The 19,683-nt window shown below is 40.0% G+C and overlaps 1 protein-coding gene across 4 annotated transcripts in view; it reads right to left on the bottom strand.

The window, feature by feature from the left end:
* The window catches only part of RPS6KC1 (ribosomal protein S6 kinase C1), a 94,580-nt gene that overhangs the window by 11,788 nt on the left and 63,109 nt on the right, over nucleotides 1-19,683 (bottom strand). For 3 of the 4 annotated variants that reach the window (XM_035323260.1, XM_035323261.1, XM_035323262.1), the window contains 3 exons: nucleotides 12,960-14,537; nucleotides 12,599-12,688; nucleotides 848-930 (listed from right to left, as the gene is read on the bottom strand). In XM_035323260.1, coding sequence (XP_035179151.1) covers nucleotides 848-930; nucleotides 12,599-12,688; nucleotides 12,960-14,537 — 1,751 coding nt within the window. The remainder of the gene's footprint in view (nucleotides 1-847; nucleotides 931-12,598; nucleotides 12,689-12,959; nucleotides 14,538-19,683) is intronic. The other variant, XM_035323263.1, reaches the window with a different exon arrangement.

Genomic DNA, 19,683 nt, shown 5'->3' with positions numbered 1-19,683 from the left:
GAAAGAAAGAAAGAAAGAAAGAAAGAAAGAAAGAAAGAAAGAAAGAAGTCAGATACATCTATTGATTCAGAAAATGTAGTACTAGATTATCTTCTAGTATACATGTAAATTAACACAAATAGCCAAAAACTCAGCGCTTCCTAGTCTAAAGTACTGATTCTGGAAGGAGTGTCTATAGGTACTAAGTCCCCCTAGAGACACGCTTAAAGAACATTTAAGCAGTGCTCTTGCTCCACTGCTCAAACTTAAAAAGTTTTGGGGTTTGGTGAACCTCACTTTCCTTTATGTGGAACTGCATGAGGAATCAATCACTGGTTTGATTTGGCCAACCTTGGAATGCTGGAAATGGCATTCCCAAGGGGTGGTGACATCTTCCTTCTTCCTGCTTCCATACCAGATCATGTTGCATCGTCACATCAGCCTGATACCTCATAATGCAAGCAATTCACCGAGAGTCTGCGCAAGCTTGAGTTCGTGTGTCTGTGACACTTGGCTTCTATACTATTACCAAAGAATACCTCTGAAACTAAAATGCCTGTCAGGGAAAAAAAAATAATGTTCAGAAGGAATGTTAGAGAATTTTGATTTTACTGTGGTTCAGAGGGCAGCATGGCTTTTGGTTATTCTTTACAGCCCTGAGCTCGATACAGCTTTATTGAGTTATTCTGCTGAAGCTTGAGCGTGTTTACTATCTCTGGTCCCGTGAAGACCTAGCAGAACTAGGCGACTCAGCGCTGCAAAGCACATCCAGATTCAACAAGCAAGGAAGTCACAATTGGGCACACCACTTGTGAGGAACTACCGGTCATCGCATCAGTTTTATAAAGTAACTTGACCACAGCCCTACCTTCCCGGTGAGGAGTTCAAAAAGAATGGCACCCAGGCTCCACCAGTCGCAGGCTTCTGTCTCTTCTAGGATAGCTCCAACCTCTAAACACGAGACATTTCAATTAATATTAAAAAGGTCAGTTACACCTTCAAAATTAACATATATTTACAAGGTGACTGTTTAATGCTGACAGAACATATACTAAATACCACAGAGCTTTCATTACGCCTGCAATTTAGTTAGCCCTTTAGCCACCTACAGATTGCATTGTTCAAACACAGCAGCACTATACATTTCATGCATAATTTGCTTTTTCCTTGCACACACAGGCATTTTCAAGACTTGTAGGATCTACAGTGCGGATTCTGCTACACTGGACTAAAACGGGACAGTGACAGATGGCAAAGCAAAACATATTTAGGGAATTTACCCTGGTAAGAAGAGCTGGACTGGCAAGTTTGACCTGAGGCATCCACAAAAGCAGCAGAAAAGAGGTCATAATAGTCCAGTGCATGCTTTAACTTTGTCTTGGAGGGCAGTATTCATGTCATGAACAACCAGCACTCTTTGCTGAGATCATCATGGCAGGCTTTTCCCAATAGCCTCTCTTATCTCTTGGGAACTAGATGGAGATACTAACTCTGCTTCCGAAAGCCTAGTTACAGATAGCAACTGTGCTGCTCCAGCTCAGCCCAAACTCACCTTAGCTACCTAAGAGCAAAAATTTGTTTTCCCTAGCACCCAGCAAGAATCCAGTGGCACCTTATTGCTGTCCGTGCACAAGAGACAGCGGAGAGGTGAGGACTTGTAAAAGCCATTGCCATCCACATTCGTGTGTTCAACAGCACGATGCATGCAGCAAACGTGGCCCTCACTGACTCAGGCTTTAAACTACAAAAATTATTGCATACAAACACATTGCACAGTCTGCTCTAAATCAGGCAGAAAAACAGATTGCAACGAAGATGAAGTCTTCATTTTGACTGTCAAAAATGCAGAAGCTGCACTAAAATAGCTTTGGTGGCAAAAGACACACCAGATTCCCAGCAGAGGACAACAATTAGCATATAGTCACATAGCTGTTGCTGTGAAAAGCATTGTGGCACGTTAGAAAAATCTTGCTCATCATTTTGTGGAGCCTAGCGTGCGCATGGCCAAGGAGAAGCGCAGATGAGTCAGACTCCAGTGTCAGGGAAAGGAACGCACCAGCCCCAGACCTTCCCCAGAGAGCACGGGGGCTTGCGGAGGGCTGCCCCTTGGCGAAGATGCTCAGCACCTTAAAGGACTGGGCAGAGGTTGCTGTTGCAAGAACACAGAAGGATGGCTCTGACATTGTTTCTTTAGGTAAAACATTCCGTGTATGTGATATACATTGAAAATTTATTTTTCCTTTGTTTTTTCTCTTCGGTTAATGGCATTTGACTACTCAGTCGATCCCTGTAAGGGTGCCACACATTAGAATTCATTGCACTCCTTATAGACTGCTATTTCTGTCAGTACTTTTACAAAGATCTAACAGCACCAACATGAGGAACTGTACTGGTATAATTACTTGCATTTATAAAATGTTTTAAGATCGCAGGGATCTAGAGAATCTCAAGGTAAATTGAGACAACTTGTGAAAAAATCACAATCTATCCTTACAATTTAATTTTGCTTTATTTTAGAAAAGAGACCTTCTTGCTAAATGTCCTCAAAAAAACCGCGGGCCTTTCCAGATGAAACAGCTGGCAAAAAGTTTCCACAGCACCTCTCAGTAAAACCTATTGAATAGAAATGCCTTTCCAGTCTGTTTGCCACATTTAGTGCGAGGAAATCACAATGATGGACATTCAGACACAGGAGAATATGAATAAAAAAATAAAATCTAAAGACAAAAACTTTAGGCATCTTTAGAGGGGAGTTTTCCTTCCTCTGTCTTTAATCCTAGACTAAGGCTGGTTTCTTCTGAACAAATGAAGATTTTTATTTTAAATTCAGTTCCAGAATTATTCCAGGATAAGGACAATAAAGCCAAGAGTTCATTAGGACTGGCTGCTACAGTCTCAGTTCCTATACTTTCAGTAACTTCCTTATAGTCATTTAATAGGGATGGGCTTCTTGAGTAACAGCCCAACACAAAAAAAAAAAAAAATCCACAAGAAAAAAAGTCGTCATTCAGAAAATTACAGAAAATTCATTTCTGATTTTTCGTCTTATTTCCTTTCATGTTGGCAATCGCAAGTGCTGATCCAGTTCTTTGAAGCATCAAACTCACGCTGCCTCGTTTCACAGAATCACAGAGTGGTCGTTACGAGAGGTCGATGTAACCCTACTTCACAGATGAAGAACATGGACATAGAGCAAGAGTCAAGAAACTAGAGTCCGCACCTCCAAAATCCAAGCTCATATTTTTAACTGTAAGAGCACTTCCAGGATACACCAAGCCAAAACAAACGTCACTGCAGAACTCGTACAAGAAGAGCGCTGAACTCTTCCACCACTGTTGTCCATGACCCAAACAACACAGGTGGGATAAAATGAGAAGAGTCGAGCCGTGCAGAGGCTCCGTATGGAAAGGCTCTGACTGGGTTCTCACGCCCAGAGCAGAAATTGCCTGATAAGTCATCTAAACCAACACAGAGAAGAAAATGGAGAATTCAGCTGAGGGGAGGATCTAAATATCCCTTTTTACAAAAACTAACTAAAGCTCCTCTTCTTCCCATTATCCACTGCCTGCTGTCCTGCTGCTTTCCCTAGGTCCCCCAGTTTCCTTACTTTGGAAGTAAGGAAATTACATTTAATGCTTTACATTAATGCTTTCCTTGAAACATAAAAATAAAAAAATCCATGTGAATACCACAGATAAACATGTGTTGTTTACATTCCCTTACTTCGAACAGGTCACGTTACTTCTGATGCAGTACACCGATCGTAATAAGTCCAGGATATCACATCAATATTACTGCATTTTATCTTGACTACACATCATGGGAAAATTTAGAAACTATAGATTATGAAGTGCTTTCAAGTGATACAGAGTAGCTAGCTAATGTAATATACCACGCAGGGCATATGCTTTTTTTAAAGCTTTAATATTGCCATAAATCTGAACTACAATATCTGCCTTCACTAAGAAAACATTTTCATCTCAATCCATCAGCAAAGTAATTTAGACAATAAATGGTAGCGACCCATAAGCCTAAGTGAATAACATGGGGATATTTGTGCCAGTTCTTTACTTCATGAACCTTGAAATCAAGGACCTTATCCACGTTTGTACAAACGTAAACACGCGCGCACACGTGCGTGGTGTTGAGGTTTCCAGGACTGGCAATATAAAATTTGCAGAAAAAAATATTCTTATTTATAAATAGAAAAAAAAAAAAAAATCCTTTTAAATTGGAGAAAGAAAAAGTAGGGTGAAAAAAAAAAAAATCTGTAGCTCTTCCAACTTTATTGCAACTTCACAACACAGAAAAGCTTCTTTCTCTTCCTTTCCCGGTGCATGTCCACACGATAGCTAGCACCAAGTGGCACATGTGAATCGCAAAACCAAATTCCAGCACAGAAACACTATCAACAGCAGCAGTTGGGGTAACTGAAGGGAAGGAGATTTGTAAAATGCTATCAGATTCAGAGAGAGACAGATGGCACAGGTAAACAGCTTCTCTTCCCAGCACTGTCCTTCTGAGCAGCTGGTCTCAACCGAAAGGCCATTTCTTTATGGTTTCCATACTTATCTCAATATTTGCATTACACACAGCAACACCTTACTTCCTGATACGCGATCTGTGGCTGACAACGTGCTGTATTTTTAAACAGAAGGGCCAGTCCTAAAGAAGAAAAGCAGAACTTCACCTCTTCTGAGCACACATCCTTGATGATGTTATTAATACCAAGACTGATTTACTCATTCTTCCTACAGGACCTTAAGCTGAAATACACCCTTTCATACTAAAGGACTTCAAAGGCTTTTACTACCACACCTCAAGCATTTTCTCCCAGGTATGGTTTCTTCCAGGGCTCCTGACTAGCCAATACTAGTTAAAATAAAAGAAGCCAGGCTTAAAGCTAGTCAGGTGGACTTGGAAATTCACTGTGCCACTGAGGCCAGGTCACTTGCAAGCGATCAGAAAGAAAAAATAAATCAAACTGTGTAGGATAAACTGTAGCATCCAAAAAATACATCTGAATTAGGAAAAACACCTGAAAGCAGCTCACAAGAAAATAGGCTCAGTGTGGAAATACTGCTTCTGAACGCGTGAGAATAGGGGTGGGCTTTCCTGGAATTAAGAAGCGAGCATTTGACTCTTGGTGGATTGATAAGAACTTCAAAACCAGAGGCATCCCCCTCCCTCACTCTGCCTTTCTAGCAGAAACAGCACAGCTTCAAACATCGTCTCTGCACTGATCTGAAAACAAGGACACCCATCTGAACTGCCATCAGGTGTCTGAAACCATTAAGGAGGAAATGGACTTGTCCAACATCCTGAAAGCATCAGACACATTTTCCCCTTCTGCTGCCATTAAGATAAACAGCACTGCACAAAAAAACATTAGAGTCGCTTCGGAAATTCTATTTACCTTACACTCATTTAATTTTAAAAGCTTACTATTTTATCTTATTTTAATATCTATAAATGTAAAGAAGCATTTGCAGAGAACCAAGTAAAATGAGTCCAAGCTAATTTGCTCTATGCAGATTCAGTCAGCCAAGATATAAGATACAGCCGCTACATAATACATCACACAAGCAATCCAGTCATAATGCTTTGCCTAAAATGCTTTAGCAATTTATAAAACACAGTATTGACCCATCTACAGTTAAGTATAAAAAGTTTATCATGGTCTTTAAACAATAAAGTAGTGAGGCAAGTCCAATGAACATCTGCTAAGATCAAATGAAGTATGAAAATAGGAAGTTTCATCTTAAAGGTACTCAGTAACATACGAGCGTCTATGTTCCTCTTTGGAAGAAATTTCCTCGTGTCACTAACAGAAAAAAAAATAGAGGCAACTATCTTTTTTCCTCCTTTTAGCAACACAAGATGGAATTAAAACTTCCTCGAAAATAATCAGGTGACGATAGAGACAAAGAAACCTTTTACTGCTCTGTTATCAAAAGAAAGCAAACACCATTTAACCCTTCAGCTAGCTCTGCTGATTTTCAAAAGGCATCTTCTGTACTATCCGCAAGTTTTAGCTGCATTTTTTGAAAGAAAAATGGAAAAAGAAAAGAAAGCACAAACAGGTAAATTAGTTTATTGCGGAGTTATTAACTGCTTTTTACACCAGCCACACTAAAGCCAGATTCTTCTACAGCTTCAGTACATCTCACTGCTTACTCTAGTCAGAGAGTCTGCAAAAAGGACAAGATCAGGCACCTCGCCTAGAACACGCAGTGTACTTGCAACATGCCTGAGTGCCCAGGCACACCACATTATTTTCAGAAAATACCTGCTACTCCCTCCAAACCTCTGCTTTTAATTACCTACTCCGGGCTTGTGCCATCCTGCTATTCTGGGAGCAGTCAGCTGTTAGCGTTTGCTGCGGGACACTCAGGTGCCTTTGGAGAGCCATACACCTCCAAACGGTTGTACGGTTGTGACTCCCAGCTTCACAATAATCACTGCTTTTTCTGCAGCTTCAGACCTTTTCCCGTTATTCACACCAGCCGTGTAGCGTCATGTTAATGTTCAGTCCCCTTTCTTATTGGCAATGCTTTTAAAATCAAGCTAGCCTGTCCTTCTACATTTTGCTGCTCAAAGCCCATTCAAAAGCCCTGTTTTTCCTCTCTTTTTTAGGATCGTCCTGAAACATTAATGTCACACAAAAAGCTATGACAGTCAAAAATAAAATCGAGGAAGTCCAGTCTTACACCACAGCCACGAGACCAACCCACCCCTCGACACCTCTCAGGGTCAATGGCACTTTAATCCGCCACCGTTATTTTGCTTCTTAAACAATCTACTCCAAATTAAATGACTATAATACAGAATAGCAGAATTTAATGAGTGCCTGCAAATTTCTACTGAAAAACACAGGCACATAATATGCAGGTTTTCCAGCATCAAACATCTATTTGGTAAATAGAGGCAGACCGTTTTTGTCTTGTGCAGAAAATAAAAATTATAGCACACAGGCTAATAATAGCATCCAGCAATTTTTATTTTAATGCCATATGCTTTAGGTTATCAGCTGCGCTTCACATCTGTATTTTCAATTGTCTACAAGTAGAAGTTCCATCTTCATTTGGGAGCGTGAAAATCAGGCTGCACACTGAAACATTTTGGTCTGTTTTGGGGCAAAATCATTTACCTAGAAAGCCTTCTTTTTAGTTAGGTTTTGCACTGCGTACAATTAGTATCAGGTTAGATAAAACCAAATATAAGATACACTTATGTGCAGGCTTCTGTGAAGGCTAGTTTATGTCAGTAAGGCTTGATTACAGCACACAGCTTCTGAAAGCATGAGAGTAACACGATGCATTACTGATGGCCAGTTTCCTACTTCTGTTTCCTACGAAGCTAAGCTCACTTTGGCTTCACGATCTCAACAAGCAAGTCTCCAGCTTTTAGTATATGCAGCGTGGAGAAAACTCACAGTGTGGACAAGAAAGATAAAAAAGACTCCGACGAGAGCACAGTTCTGAAATCTCATCCTCTGATAACTCCACAGGGGTACGACAGAACTTATCCCCGGTGCTGGAAAGAGAGCTTAGAGAGTGTAAATAAAACACCTCATTCACACACCGTATGTACATGTTACGTTAGACCAGCAAGCCACTTCTACAACATCCTGCTTTACAGGTTAGCTTGAAAAAGTACCTAAAAGATTTCTCTTTACATGTAAATCCTCGACTTAATCTGTTTTAGTTGGAAACAGACTCGACTAGCCTGTGGCTTTAGACAATTTTGTCTTTCTCACAAGTATTAAGCACGCTATGGAGGGGCTTTCTAAAAAGAAAAGTTACCCATTTTATTTTAAAACTCACACTATCGAGAATGGAAAATGATTGTTACTCTGCTTAAAAGGTAACAACATTTTGTATTTAGGATCACAAAGATGGCAAAACTGATACTTAAATAACAGAAGGCGATCATTTGCATTTCAAAATTCATCTCTCTTGCTTTTCCCTCAATTAGACCAAAACATGTTGATTCACAGGTTTGTGTGTGCGTTTGTTTCTTTTTTAAACTTATTTATAGTGCAGAATAATGGCCCCCCTGCTAGGCTGGCATTTGCTCAAGTTTCTGTCCGTGTAAATTGAATCTGTTACTGGAATTTTCCCCCCTTCAGAATACCAAGGCACATTAACCAAGAGATACAGAGATACGCTGCTGATACTATCAGCCACCGGGCAGGTGGATAATGTGAGGGATTTTTTTGTTAGTTTTTGTGGGGTTTTATGGACAAATATGTGATAAGAGTTCTCAGGGGGCACCGAGAGCAAAGGGCTATTTAAACAGAAGTGAATCATTCTCATCTGATCTGCTAATAACTTCGTATTCAGACATCAGCTGCTTCTCACACTTTAAAACTCCCAGAAAACAAAATTACTATGTAGAGAAGTAAAAACCAAAGAAAGCAAAACAAAACACGCGAGCCTCACATTAGTCACCTTAACCGTATTAACGCGGCAGAAAATCTCAGTGACAAGTGCTTAATTTCTTCTTTAAAAGCAAATAGGTTATTCTTGGCCAAACCCCGCCCCCCCCAGTTTTACTTGAAGTGGTGTTGAGTTTATAGGGGATGATTTATAATCCGCCATTTCCCTGGTGGTTTAGAGAAACAACATTTGACTTATCATAGGTGAACAGCAAAGATTTAGTTTGGCCATTAATCAAAGTACAGCACGGGCTCTACTTCCAAGCATCTGCAGCGTTGTTGTTCCAGTAGTTGCTTCAGCACCAACTTGGTTTTTAAGTAGAAATATGCGGGAGTAAAAAGACTTAGCCCGTTTTACCACAATTCAACGGCACTACAACACTCTACGACTCCGAGCTGGTAAGTAAAACCCTTGTATGCAAATCCTTGCAAATAAACCTCGTCTTCAGCCCCCAGCCCTTCTGCGAAGCGAGGCGAACCAGAGGCAGCAAGAGCCACAGCCACATCCATTAATGGTACAATGCCACCTGCCGTCACCAGCGCACAAGTGCAGCTTCCTGCCGAAGATTTATTCCTGCTTTTAATTTACGCACGATATAAAACGACAAATGCTATTTCAAACAGAACGAAGTATGCTGTCAGCAGGAAACGGCACGCAGCTATTTACACTGTTCCGTCCCCCATCTTTCTGACACTTCTCCATCTATAACGGTTGGGTTTGTTCTGTTATTTGACACATAGGTTGCATAATCCTTTTCATATGCATGCAGTCAACAACTCTCCGTTTTTCATAGGACAACAGGAGCTGAGCAAGCCTTCGCTAGCCACCACAGAAAGGATCTGATCGCTGCTTCTGTACCCACACCACCTTCCTTTGCGTTAATACAAAGTTACACCCATGAGTATGAAAACATCAAATACAAACTCCTGGGGTCCTGCAAGCAAACCCCAGCACGTAGCTGGACTTCTACCCTCCCTCCCCTGAGTCTGAAGAGCTTCAACATCGATACGTTACTATCCCTAGCCCCTCCAGAATTTAGATTCTGATATATGAATTGTAGAATTCAGATCCCGTATTTTCCTCCAACCGATAAAGCAACTTAAAATTCAGATACACCCTCAGGCACTTCACCGCTAAGCACATTGTATAACTTGTCATGTAAAAGAGTAACACCTAAAACCTTACCAATTAAAAAGATAAAATGGTTTCAAGTACATTTTTATATCTTTTACATAACTCTGCAATACAATTTGCTACCTATTTTAAATTGAATATATCCTGCAATCTATTTAACTTTCATATTCATTCTCTCCTTCTTCTACCCATGAAATTTGCTCCTCAAAAACCAATGCAGAAAAAAGATCTCAAGAAAACTCATCACCTGTTCCCAGGCCGTAACACCAGACCCTAACAGACAGCGCTTTGGCAAGGACATCTTCCCTTTCTTGCGTACTTTTAATGAGAGGGTTAAAATAACAAAACATTGGAAGTATGTTCCATGTAAACTTACCATGTCCAAAACCTACTCTATCCTGAGTTCAGATGAAAGCACACACCAAGCTAAACACACGCAGACAAACTTTGCCAAGCCAGGTTTCACTGCATCCTCCAGTTAGAAGTGAAAAGGAGAGGGGTCAAGTACCCAGAGGTACGGCAACACAGCCACAACACCGGACACACCAGGAACATGCAAAACAAGATAAAGACTCACTTTGAGTCACTTTATTTAGTCGCTGTGTTGTCTTATGATGAAATAAATAAATAAATCCTAAGACCTGATTAAATTTTGTGAAGATCACTAGTTTGTGTCCACAAAATTGCAGCCTTTCCCTTCCGCAGCTGTGAGAAACGTGTCGGATCAAGAGCAACTAAAAGAGCAACTGAAAAAGAATTCAAAAAAAAAAAAAAAAAAAAAAAAACTTGCCAATTTAGCATCCTGAATCGAAACACAAATACCATTTCAGAATGGTTAACCAGGAAGCTGCTTGAGGAGCGATTGTCATGATAAAGGGGAGAGAGACAGGGGCTCCAGGGACACCGCACACTTCTCAAAGGGAAAAATGACCATCCACGTAAGGCCTGTTTTCCTGCAACGTTGCAGTGTTCCTGAAGAAAGCCCACTAATGGGATTATTTTTATTAATACTGATCAAATGTTTTAGGGCAAGACTTTGCAGCAGCAGTAACCCTAAGAAAGCTACTTTGGCCTCAGCTATACACATTATTTAAGGTACACACAGTAAACCTTTACACAGAACAAAAATGGATCCAAAATATATTTTGCACTGCTAAGTTATTGCAAGTACTACTCTCCTATGCAAAAATTATCATGAAATAGCTACACTAAAATCCGAGACACTCTGAACAAATAATGCTAAGATCAAGAAATACAAAAGGTAAGACTCATAGAGCAGTATCAGTTCAGCAGTCTTGCGTCTACCTAATATTTGCACTTGCAAATCACCCTGCAGCTCACCAGTTACAGACACACAAAGCAAACTCCACTTTGGGGTAGGGCAGAGAGGAGAGGGCAACTTAAGCAAGAAAAACCCCGACGGATACCACACCTATGCTGTGAGGTGGAATAACAATGGTGCAGAGAACTTTATTCTTGCAAATGGGGAGCTCTAAATATTATTTCAACTGCTCCCTAAACACTTAATTACTGCAGGAGTTGGCTGGTTGGGGCTTAGGGGGCAAAAAAAAGAAAAAAGCTTCTCTTCGGATCCTCATTAAAACAGAAAAATTAAGCTTTGACTTTCACAGCTCATTAATGGTGACAGGGTGGGAAAAGGCTGCGCTTCCATCCTTACTGCTGCTCAACTGGGGAGAGCTCTGTACGAGGCTGGGGTATGGAGGCAGGAGAATGCCTCCTTCTATCACTACAGAGCACACGTTGGCAACCAGGGCATGCTTCTATTCCACAACCACCCGAGTGCTGTGAGGCTCAAAAAGCAGGGATTCCCCAGTTTTCCTGTTCTGGAATTAAAGTGGGGTGAGAGTAGAACAAAGGTGCTGGTTTTGCTTTAATAATAAAGCATTTGTTTTCTGTTTCTCTGTAGTACCTGCCATTTCCCTTTTAACTTGCACCTGGATAGCAAAGATTTTATTTACTATTAGTCTCAAGAGGCTGGAATTCAAATTTTTGTTGAGATCCTGCCACCTGTATTCACAGAAAGCAGCTCCTTACTGTATTTCAGTTGGGGGGAACCAAGTCACAGAATAAACACCTGATGCCAAACTAAGTTCAGAACTTTTGTCTTTTCTTGTTGATAACTCTTATCTTCAGCTATTTTTTTTCCAAGCATATTCGCAGACTTTGAGCTTGAGAACTACCTGCATGCCAACTTGCAAAGCCAAACCAGACCGTGCACTCAGCAGAAAGAGGACATTGGCATTTCAAATTTAGAATCAAAAAGACAAACTAAAAATCCGAATAGCCTCCCTGTAGTTATTTCAACTCTAAAAGTAGTTTCTTTAACCCAGCTATGAAACTTTTAAAATACGAAGTTGCAAGTAAAATACACATTTTTTGGCTGTCACAACCATTAGATGACTATAATAGCAGAAAATAAATTGGAAAGAGGAAAAGAGGGAGGTCTCAGTTTCAAGTGCCAACCTCACTATAAAAACCCAAGAGATATTGATTTTATCACCCTCATGATTGATGAAAGCAGTTCTAAGAAAAGAGCTCTCTAAACTATTTCAAAGCCCTCTGCAGCTCATCAGAAATGTCAGAGGCATCTCTGAGCCTATTAGGGTTGTATATTTCAAACTGCTTTATGTTTTTCTCCCATACTCTTTGCATGAATAAACTTTTGTATTTTTAAAGTTCATAGAGTCGCCTTTTCGGTCCGCCCTTTTCCTTATTTGCTCTTTTCAGTTACCAGGACGTACTCACACATAACAAACAACAGAAAGGAAACAGAACATTCCTTAAATGTGCTTAAATAAATCATTCAATGCAATTACACTTTACGGAAATGCTCTAGCAAACAACAACACAGTTAGCAATAAAGCAGTTACAAACCCTCTTGGCTTTTTAAGACATTCAGTAAAAAGAAAAGAAATTTGAGCAGATATTGCATGATCTTGAGCTCTGTGTTATAGAGGCTCCGTGCGAAAACGAAAGCTGCTTATCTACTTTCCAAGTGAAACATTGTAGGTGATTGCTCTAACCTGGGGCACAGTACATTCTCTCTATGGCATCGTTGTCACAGGAATCTTCAACCTCCCTCCACCTGCTAAAATACGTTAGCTGAATGTGTCCTAAAAACAAAACGACAGGAGAAATCAAAACATTTTTCCCTTCCATTTTCTGCAGAAGTGAACTGTAATTACTCCTTTTGTAGCTAAAAACAGTATCATTAAGAATAATGGCATCATTAAGTACTAGAAGCTATTACTGGGGGTGAATTTGCTGCACTGATAATGAAGCTCTAGACAGGAAATGAAGATACTAATTACAAGATAAAACGCCTACTCAGTTAATTGGAAGCAACAGCGAATAAAAAGAAATGCATTTGCAAAAGTTCCTGACCTCTATCATTCAATAAGATGTTGTTTGGGTTCAAATCGCGGCACACAATTCCTTCTCTATGTAAAGCATCAAGGGCTACAACCATTTCAGCTGCCCATCTCTGAATGCAGTCCTCTGGGATGTAAAACCTGGAGGTTATCGCTAATCTTTCGTCGAGGTCCTGAAAAATTTGATGTATTTCCTTCTCCCCTGGTACTGCTATTTTGTCTTCCCCCTTTGGTGCTGTGTTTTCGCTTTCAGCTCCTGGTAACAAAGCCAGGTTTGTTTCCTCTTTCCCAAAGTCTTCAGTTTGATCGGAAAACAGCAACACTGCTTCATTTCTTGTCGTATCTCCATCCGAGCTAACATCTTGAGCACCTGAGAGCAGGTTGGAAACAAACAAACTTTCTTCTTTGCTTGCTATGTTTAAGGAGCAGGCTCCAGGCCCTTGCAATAGAGCCCCATCTTCTGAACTACCTACCTCTTGGTCAGAAGTACAGAGGGTCCCAAGAGCTCCCTGAGTGACACCGCTTTGTCCATTTACTTCCTCGTGGGAAGGATTGCCCAGTTCTGGTGCCACATGACCTGGCTCTTGATCAAATGCCTTGCATTGCTCTGTGGAATTATTTAATTGTAAGACATCGGGCGTTTCTAATAATTTTACTTCCAAGATGTCCGTATCAGTTTTTGTAAACTTTGATGGCCTTGACGCTGCCGCCTCCTCTGTTTCATCAGGCATGCCAGGCAAGTTTATGAGAAGATCAGGCCTTCCTTCATCAACACTATTTACATCATCAGAAGCAGCATCCTTAAAGGAGATAACTGGCACAGAGTCGTTTGAACCCCTGCTTATGGTGTCATGAGCTTTTACAGCCATTTTGCTCTCCAGGGCATCCAAGCTTCTGTCATGACCTGACACTGAGAACAATGGCTTCAAAGGTTCTGATTTCAGGTTATACAATTTTTCTCCAAAATCAAGCCCCAGAAGCTCACTAGCGCTATCTTTGCTGTCTATTCTGAAGAGTTCCATGGGACTGTTCTTTGATTTAGTTAGCGAGTCCAATATCCTAGTAGGACTGGCTATTTCTGATTCAGCATCGTCAATGAAAAGCTTTAGTTCCTGAGATGGAAGCTGAGAGCTGAAGCTATCACCGCCAACAACAGTGCGTTTCTGTGAGGAACTTCTCTCTTTGGTATTCATACCTTCATTCTCCAGTTTTACCACAGGTTCCTCATTTAAAGAGCCAGAATCAATTTTTTCTTGCCCATATTCGTTGCATAACGTTAAATAACTAGTAGTGCACTCTTCTTCTGAGCTGGACACTGAGTCCATCCACTTGGAACTCTCCTGGCCATCTTCCTGGTTGCTGCTGTCATCCTGAGAGCTCGGCGTTCGGCTGCTCTTCAGCGGGATCACCTTCAGCATGTGCTCCCCGTAGCTTTCTCTGGAATCAGTGCTGCTACCGATTTCTTTAGGACTAGGCGTTGGCCGCTCCAGGTGAATTTTAGTTGAGCTGCATGCTTGGGGTTCAGGGATTTCAAAGCTCTCTTCAGGGCTTCTGTTTAAGAACTTACTGACATAAGACCACAGTTTTCCTCCTGCAAGAAAAGAGAAGGGGGAAATCTCTTAATATCACTCAAAACAGAATCAGTTTCATTATGATACAGGAAGATACCCACACCGACAGAATATACCACCTCCTTAAGCCCATAGAGCAAGTTCAATCTGCTGCCTCAGTAGAAAGTAATTACAGGGACCACGACTTGCTTTTCAAGCAGATTTGTATTAATACATAAATATTTAAATAGCTGCATCTGAGATTAAGCTTTTTTAAAAAAATAAAAAAAAAAAACTTCAGTAAAGTCTCATTTCAGAGTCTGTCTCAAGTTGCATGGTGGTGACTACTCTCCATCTGCTGTCTCAAAAGAAAGCAACAACTAGGAAAGATCAAATGGGTTAGTGCCCGTAACCAGCTCTGCCTGTACTGAATCACGGCTCCCAGCTCATGAGACACGTTAGGGAAGACAGGCTAAAAACTACTGATCAGCAAGTAAGGGGAAGAAAATCACCAAATATTAGCAGGATATTTTAAGGGTCTGTTTCTCTTTAAAAAGAGAAAAAAATATATATTTTTAATTATTTTTAGTTAAATACGGATTATTTTCTCCCTTTAACTTCAAGCCTCAAGAAAGGTCTTTAGGCCTTGCTGCATTACGCAATGATTTATGTATATTTTAAGTTACATTGGCAAAGCAGTTCCTTCATATCAAAAATTCCAAAAAAAGTTACAGTTCCAAAAGTAATCATTAAATATTTAAAAATAGGACTCTGCTTCCAATACCACACATTTTTAAGAAAGATTACAGATTACAATACATACGCTGCACAAAACATATCAAGAAGTGACTCTATCTCTTGCACGTGCCAAAGAATTTGACTTTAAGAAGCTAGAAAGCCAGCTTCGATAACTTAAGGAAAAATGCAAAGTCAAGACATTTCAATTTAAAAGATTGTACAGAAATGCTGGGAAGTACAGCTCAAACAAAACCTTTGTAGAAGAAAAGAATAAGTATCCAGCCCACTGGGCATCTTTTTTTTTTTTTTTTTTTTTTTTTTGAACTTCTTTGGGTAAAACAGAGTTTTATATTATGTTTTTTTTCCAAAATAGAGTCTTTAGTAGTTATTTTTAAGCACCCTCCTTATCGGGCAAAATTCCTTCAAAAAGTACAACAAAAGAAGAAAGTATTTTTCATTGCCTAGAAACAGGTTTTATATATTTTCAGGTATTTCAAAAAATAAGTTATCAAAGGCAGAAAAACCTTGATACTTTGAATTTGAATAATACAATGTGGAGTTTTCTTGCTCTCCATCCCCCTGGCTAAGACAAGACTTGTTTTTGAAATGAAAAAAATATATATCTCACTGAAAGTAGGTATATTAAAAATATCAAGAGGGAACTCTAACAGCTTGAGTCCAGTGGTAAAGATGACAGTTTAAGATCTATCGGTTCACCCGCTTTCTGCCTGCGAGCTACAAATGGACCTCGTGGGTCAAGATGACCCTTGCCCCCTTCCAGAAGAAGGCAAGAAAGGATGCCAGGAAGATGAACAGGAACAAACTGAAGCGGTGCTCCCAGAGAAGGGATCAGGGCTGCTGCATTGCATATGCACTTCAGCTACTTACCTGAAGGCACCTACAATTGTGCCATGCCAGAGTAGCAAGGCATGGCTCAGGGGTGGCTCCCTGCAGAGCCCTCGGCTGCTGCCAGTGCCGCGAGCAGGCAGCCTCCTGGGGCACTGACCCACTCCCAGCTTGCTCGGCCGCCCTGTGTCGGTGAGAGCCAAGGGCCATGGTCCTGCCAAGCAGGACCTTGCTGCAGTGAGAGGCAGGGCGTCCGTGCAGACCTGTACTCACACCACTTGCCCTCAATATAACACGTTACACAGCTGGTCAGCAGGGCAGGGGCAGGGGCAGGGTGCTGCCGTGCCTTCTGAACCCTGCAGCCTCGGAGTTACTGTTCCTAAACTCATTTGGTAAGAATAAAAGTTGTTCATCTCGTAGTCAGCAATTCTTTTTCTAAACTTATGTTTTTACCTGTATCCATACTTTTGCTAAGGAATGGCAGGAAACAAAATACCAGAAACGAATAAAAAGAAAGAGGCAGAAAACACACATTCTTGTTATATACATGTGAAAGCCATTCTCCCTCCCACACTTCCATCCATCATAACAGGATGGAAGTTAATAGTTTAACAACAGTTTAATTTTACCTCAAGATTCTGATGGAACAGTGTTTTTATGGCAATTAATTTTCTTTAAAATTTCAAATTAATTTTGAGAAAACAGTGCTTGAAGATGACTTTGCCCAGTTTATTAATTAGGCAAGGAATCACTCAGGGTCTTTTCATACTGAACAATAAAATCGCATTTGACAACCACCCCCCTGCTCCATTTAATAAGGCACATCGTATCTCCCCATCCCACCTGCATTATACATAGTAGTGCAATCAAATACTAAACATTTCCGTCTTCATATTACTAGTATTTATTACCATAGCACCGCTTCACAAATTTCTTCTGAAAACACAAATCTCAGCTTTCAAAGGGTGCTTCCAGAACACGACCCACAAAGATCCATGTTACATTTCTGCAGCACTGTTCAGTGCCTGGCACAACAACATCTCAACTTCCAAGCATGGCTTTAAATGCTAATATTAGCATGATATTTCTTCCTCAGTAGTAAGGAAATTGTTTTTTTAACAGAGGCCTGGGTTGGGCTTAGACCCAATGATCCAGAAAACTCAACACCTTGTTTCTGTGGTCTACCATCACATTTTTTTCTGCGTCACTACTGGATATCAGGTAGGATTCTGCATGTCACATCTGAAGGGCTCTCACCAACCCGAACGTTTCATACCCTTTATTTAAGGTAGGAAGGGTCTGGACTTTCTGACGGTATGAAAAGTGCAAGAATTCTCCTCAGCACAATGTTGTTTTTCAGCTGTAGATAGGTCAAGCTGCTCTTGGGACAGCTCTGGTTTTCTGCATCCTTCACCTGACTTCATGCAAGATTTCATGCAGTCTCCTCCAGATCTTGGCCTCTACTCAAAGTCTTAGCGTAGCTAAAGAAAGGAATAGACTCAAGAAGGACTAAAGAAGGAAAGTAGACACGTGGAGATCAGTCCTTTAAAACCCTGCAGAAAACTCAATGGAAAAGTCAAGAGGTTCAAACTACGTTTTTAAAAATGTTCAATTTCAAATGCTTTCAGCAAACCTAGAATTTACACAAGACAAAAAATATCTCTTTATCCCTGCAGGATTCAGAAATCCACAACTGTCTACCTGTGAAAACAGAACTGCAACAATGACTCATTTTCCTATTAGTAAGCCTGTTATTATCTTACCTTTTTAAGAAAGAAGTTGCTCATTAATAGTCGCTTGGACTGAGAAATCACAGTGAAAATAACTACTTGCTGCAACTCTAATTTGGAGTTAAACGCAAGTAAATACAAAAAAAAATTGATTATGTCCAAATATGTTTACACACATATTTCAAGACTGGCCTCCTGGTCAAGTGGAGCTACATAAATAAATGCTATTCGATAATTGTGTTTTATAGTGAAAAACAACAATTTTATTCCTTTTTGAAAATGTCCAATTCAGGGTCAAACAAGAGTGATATTTGTATCTGGGTATATAATTATGCCTTTATGAATGACATACTAATAATCTTTCCCCCTCTCCCCATGTGTTGTGTAAGATCAAGAAAACCCATTAGCAAGCCATGCTAATATAGTATCAGGAATCTATAAAAACTAAAATTACAGAAATCAATCTAAACAAGTAAGCTTCGGTCACTGTCAAATAGTCTAACATACTAAGTAACTATAAAAGCTATGATTTTAAGCTAAAGTTTATTAGTATTTAGCACAATTACAGAAGCACAGTATTAACATAATTAATTATTTTTTAAAATTTCTTTAACCTCAAATTGGCTCTGCAACCCGTCTAGCTTACTCCTCCTGGTTTTATTACAAAAAAAAAAAAAAAAAAAAATCAAAGCTCCACATTCTTCTTCAGTTATTTAATGTAAAATTACTTATTTCGTAGTGCCTTACTTCATCGTATTTCCAATACTCTGGAGGCTATATCTGTCCTTCAAGAGGCAGAATCTAAAATGTTAGTGTTCCAAAAAAGAAAAATCAAGAGGCTATTTCAAAATAAAGTGGCCAAGTGATGAAGCTGGGTAGGAATTTTGTAAGTTTTTAGTTTTTTTAAAAAAATATTCTTTCAAACACTTCTACTTTTTTGTTGCTAATAATAGGACTTAGAAGTAGGCACATCAAAGAGAAGATTCAGAAACTATACTGTACACATCATAAGATAAAAGGAAACCTCACAGATCAGCAAATTCAGTCTCCTAACCATGTTTTTATTCTAGCTCATATTAAAAATAAAGTCATAACCTGTTGGATTTTTTCTCACTCACTACTCAGTCACTTACCATTTCAGCTGCACATCCTCAAGACTGGCTAAGTGGCCATATTCCAAAACAAATCATTGGCTTTTGCTAGCTTGGCCCATGAGGTTGCTCTGAAGGACTGTATATTCCAATTCCTACAGAAGTGGAATGCAGCTAAAAATGTGGTAATCACTGTATTAAGGAAAGCCCAAACTAAGTCAAAGTGAACAACCTGGGCTTCCAAATCGTTGTGATAGGATAAAGAAGGAAAAACAGATTACCGAAAGACATCTGCTTGAATTATTCTCCAAAACCTGGCCAAACTCTCTACATCACTACATAAAAATTTGTTTGTGGCCAGGAGTACCAATCCTAAATTATGCACTTCATGTGAATTAATAATCCTGCTGGAAAAAGAACAGCCTTACGGTTTTCTTAGAATCACTGTCCTTTTCAATAAAGACAGCTACTGCTAAACTTCATCATATTAATATACAATGACAACATATAATTATGTTTGCACAGTTTCTAGGCCAAAAGGGAACCAGACATGCAGGAATTATCATGATACAATAATAATATTTCACAGCATCCCAATGGCAGCCACTGCAGGGTTGCAGCATATATAGGAACTGGAAGCTCACCTCAACCTAATCTCTAACACAACAATAGTTACAAACACCAGTTTTATCTATAGGGCTGCTTCCACTGCTGCTGGTGAATCTCTGCTATGAAGTTTAATAGTTTAGGCAAAGCTCCCACTTCACAACGCACTTCAAGCA

This window comes from Oxyura jamaicensis, chromosome 3 (assembly GCF_011077185.1).
Source record: "Oxyura jamaicensis isolate SHBP4307 breed ruddy duck chromosome 3, BPBGC_Ojam_1.0, whole genome shotgun sequence".
Taxonomy (NCBI): domain Eukaryota; kingdom Metazoa; phylum Chordata; class Aves; order Anseriformes; family Anatidae; genus Oxyura; species Oxyura jamaicensis.
This window is presented reverse-complemented; position numbering and strand designations above follow the sequence as displayed.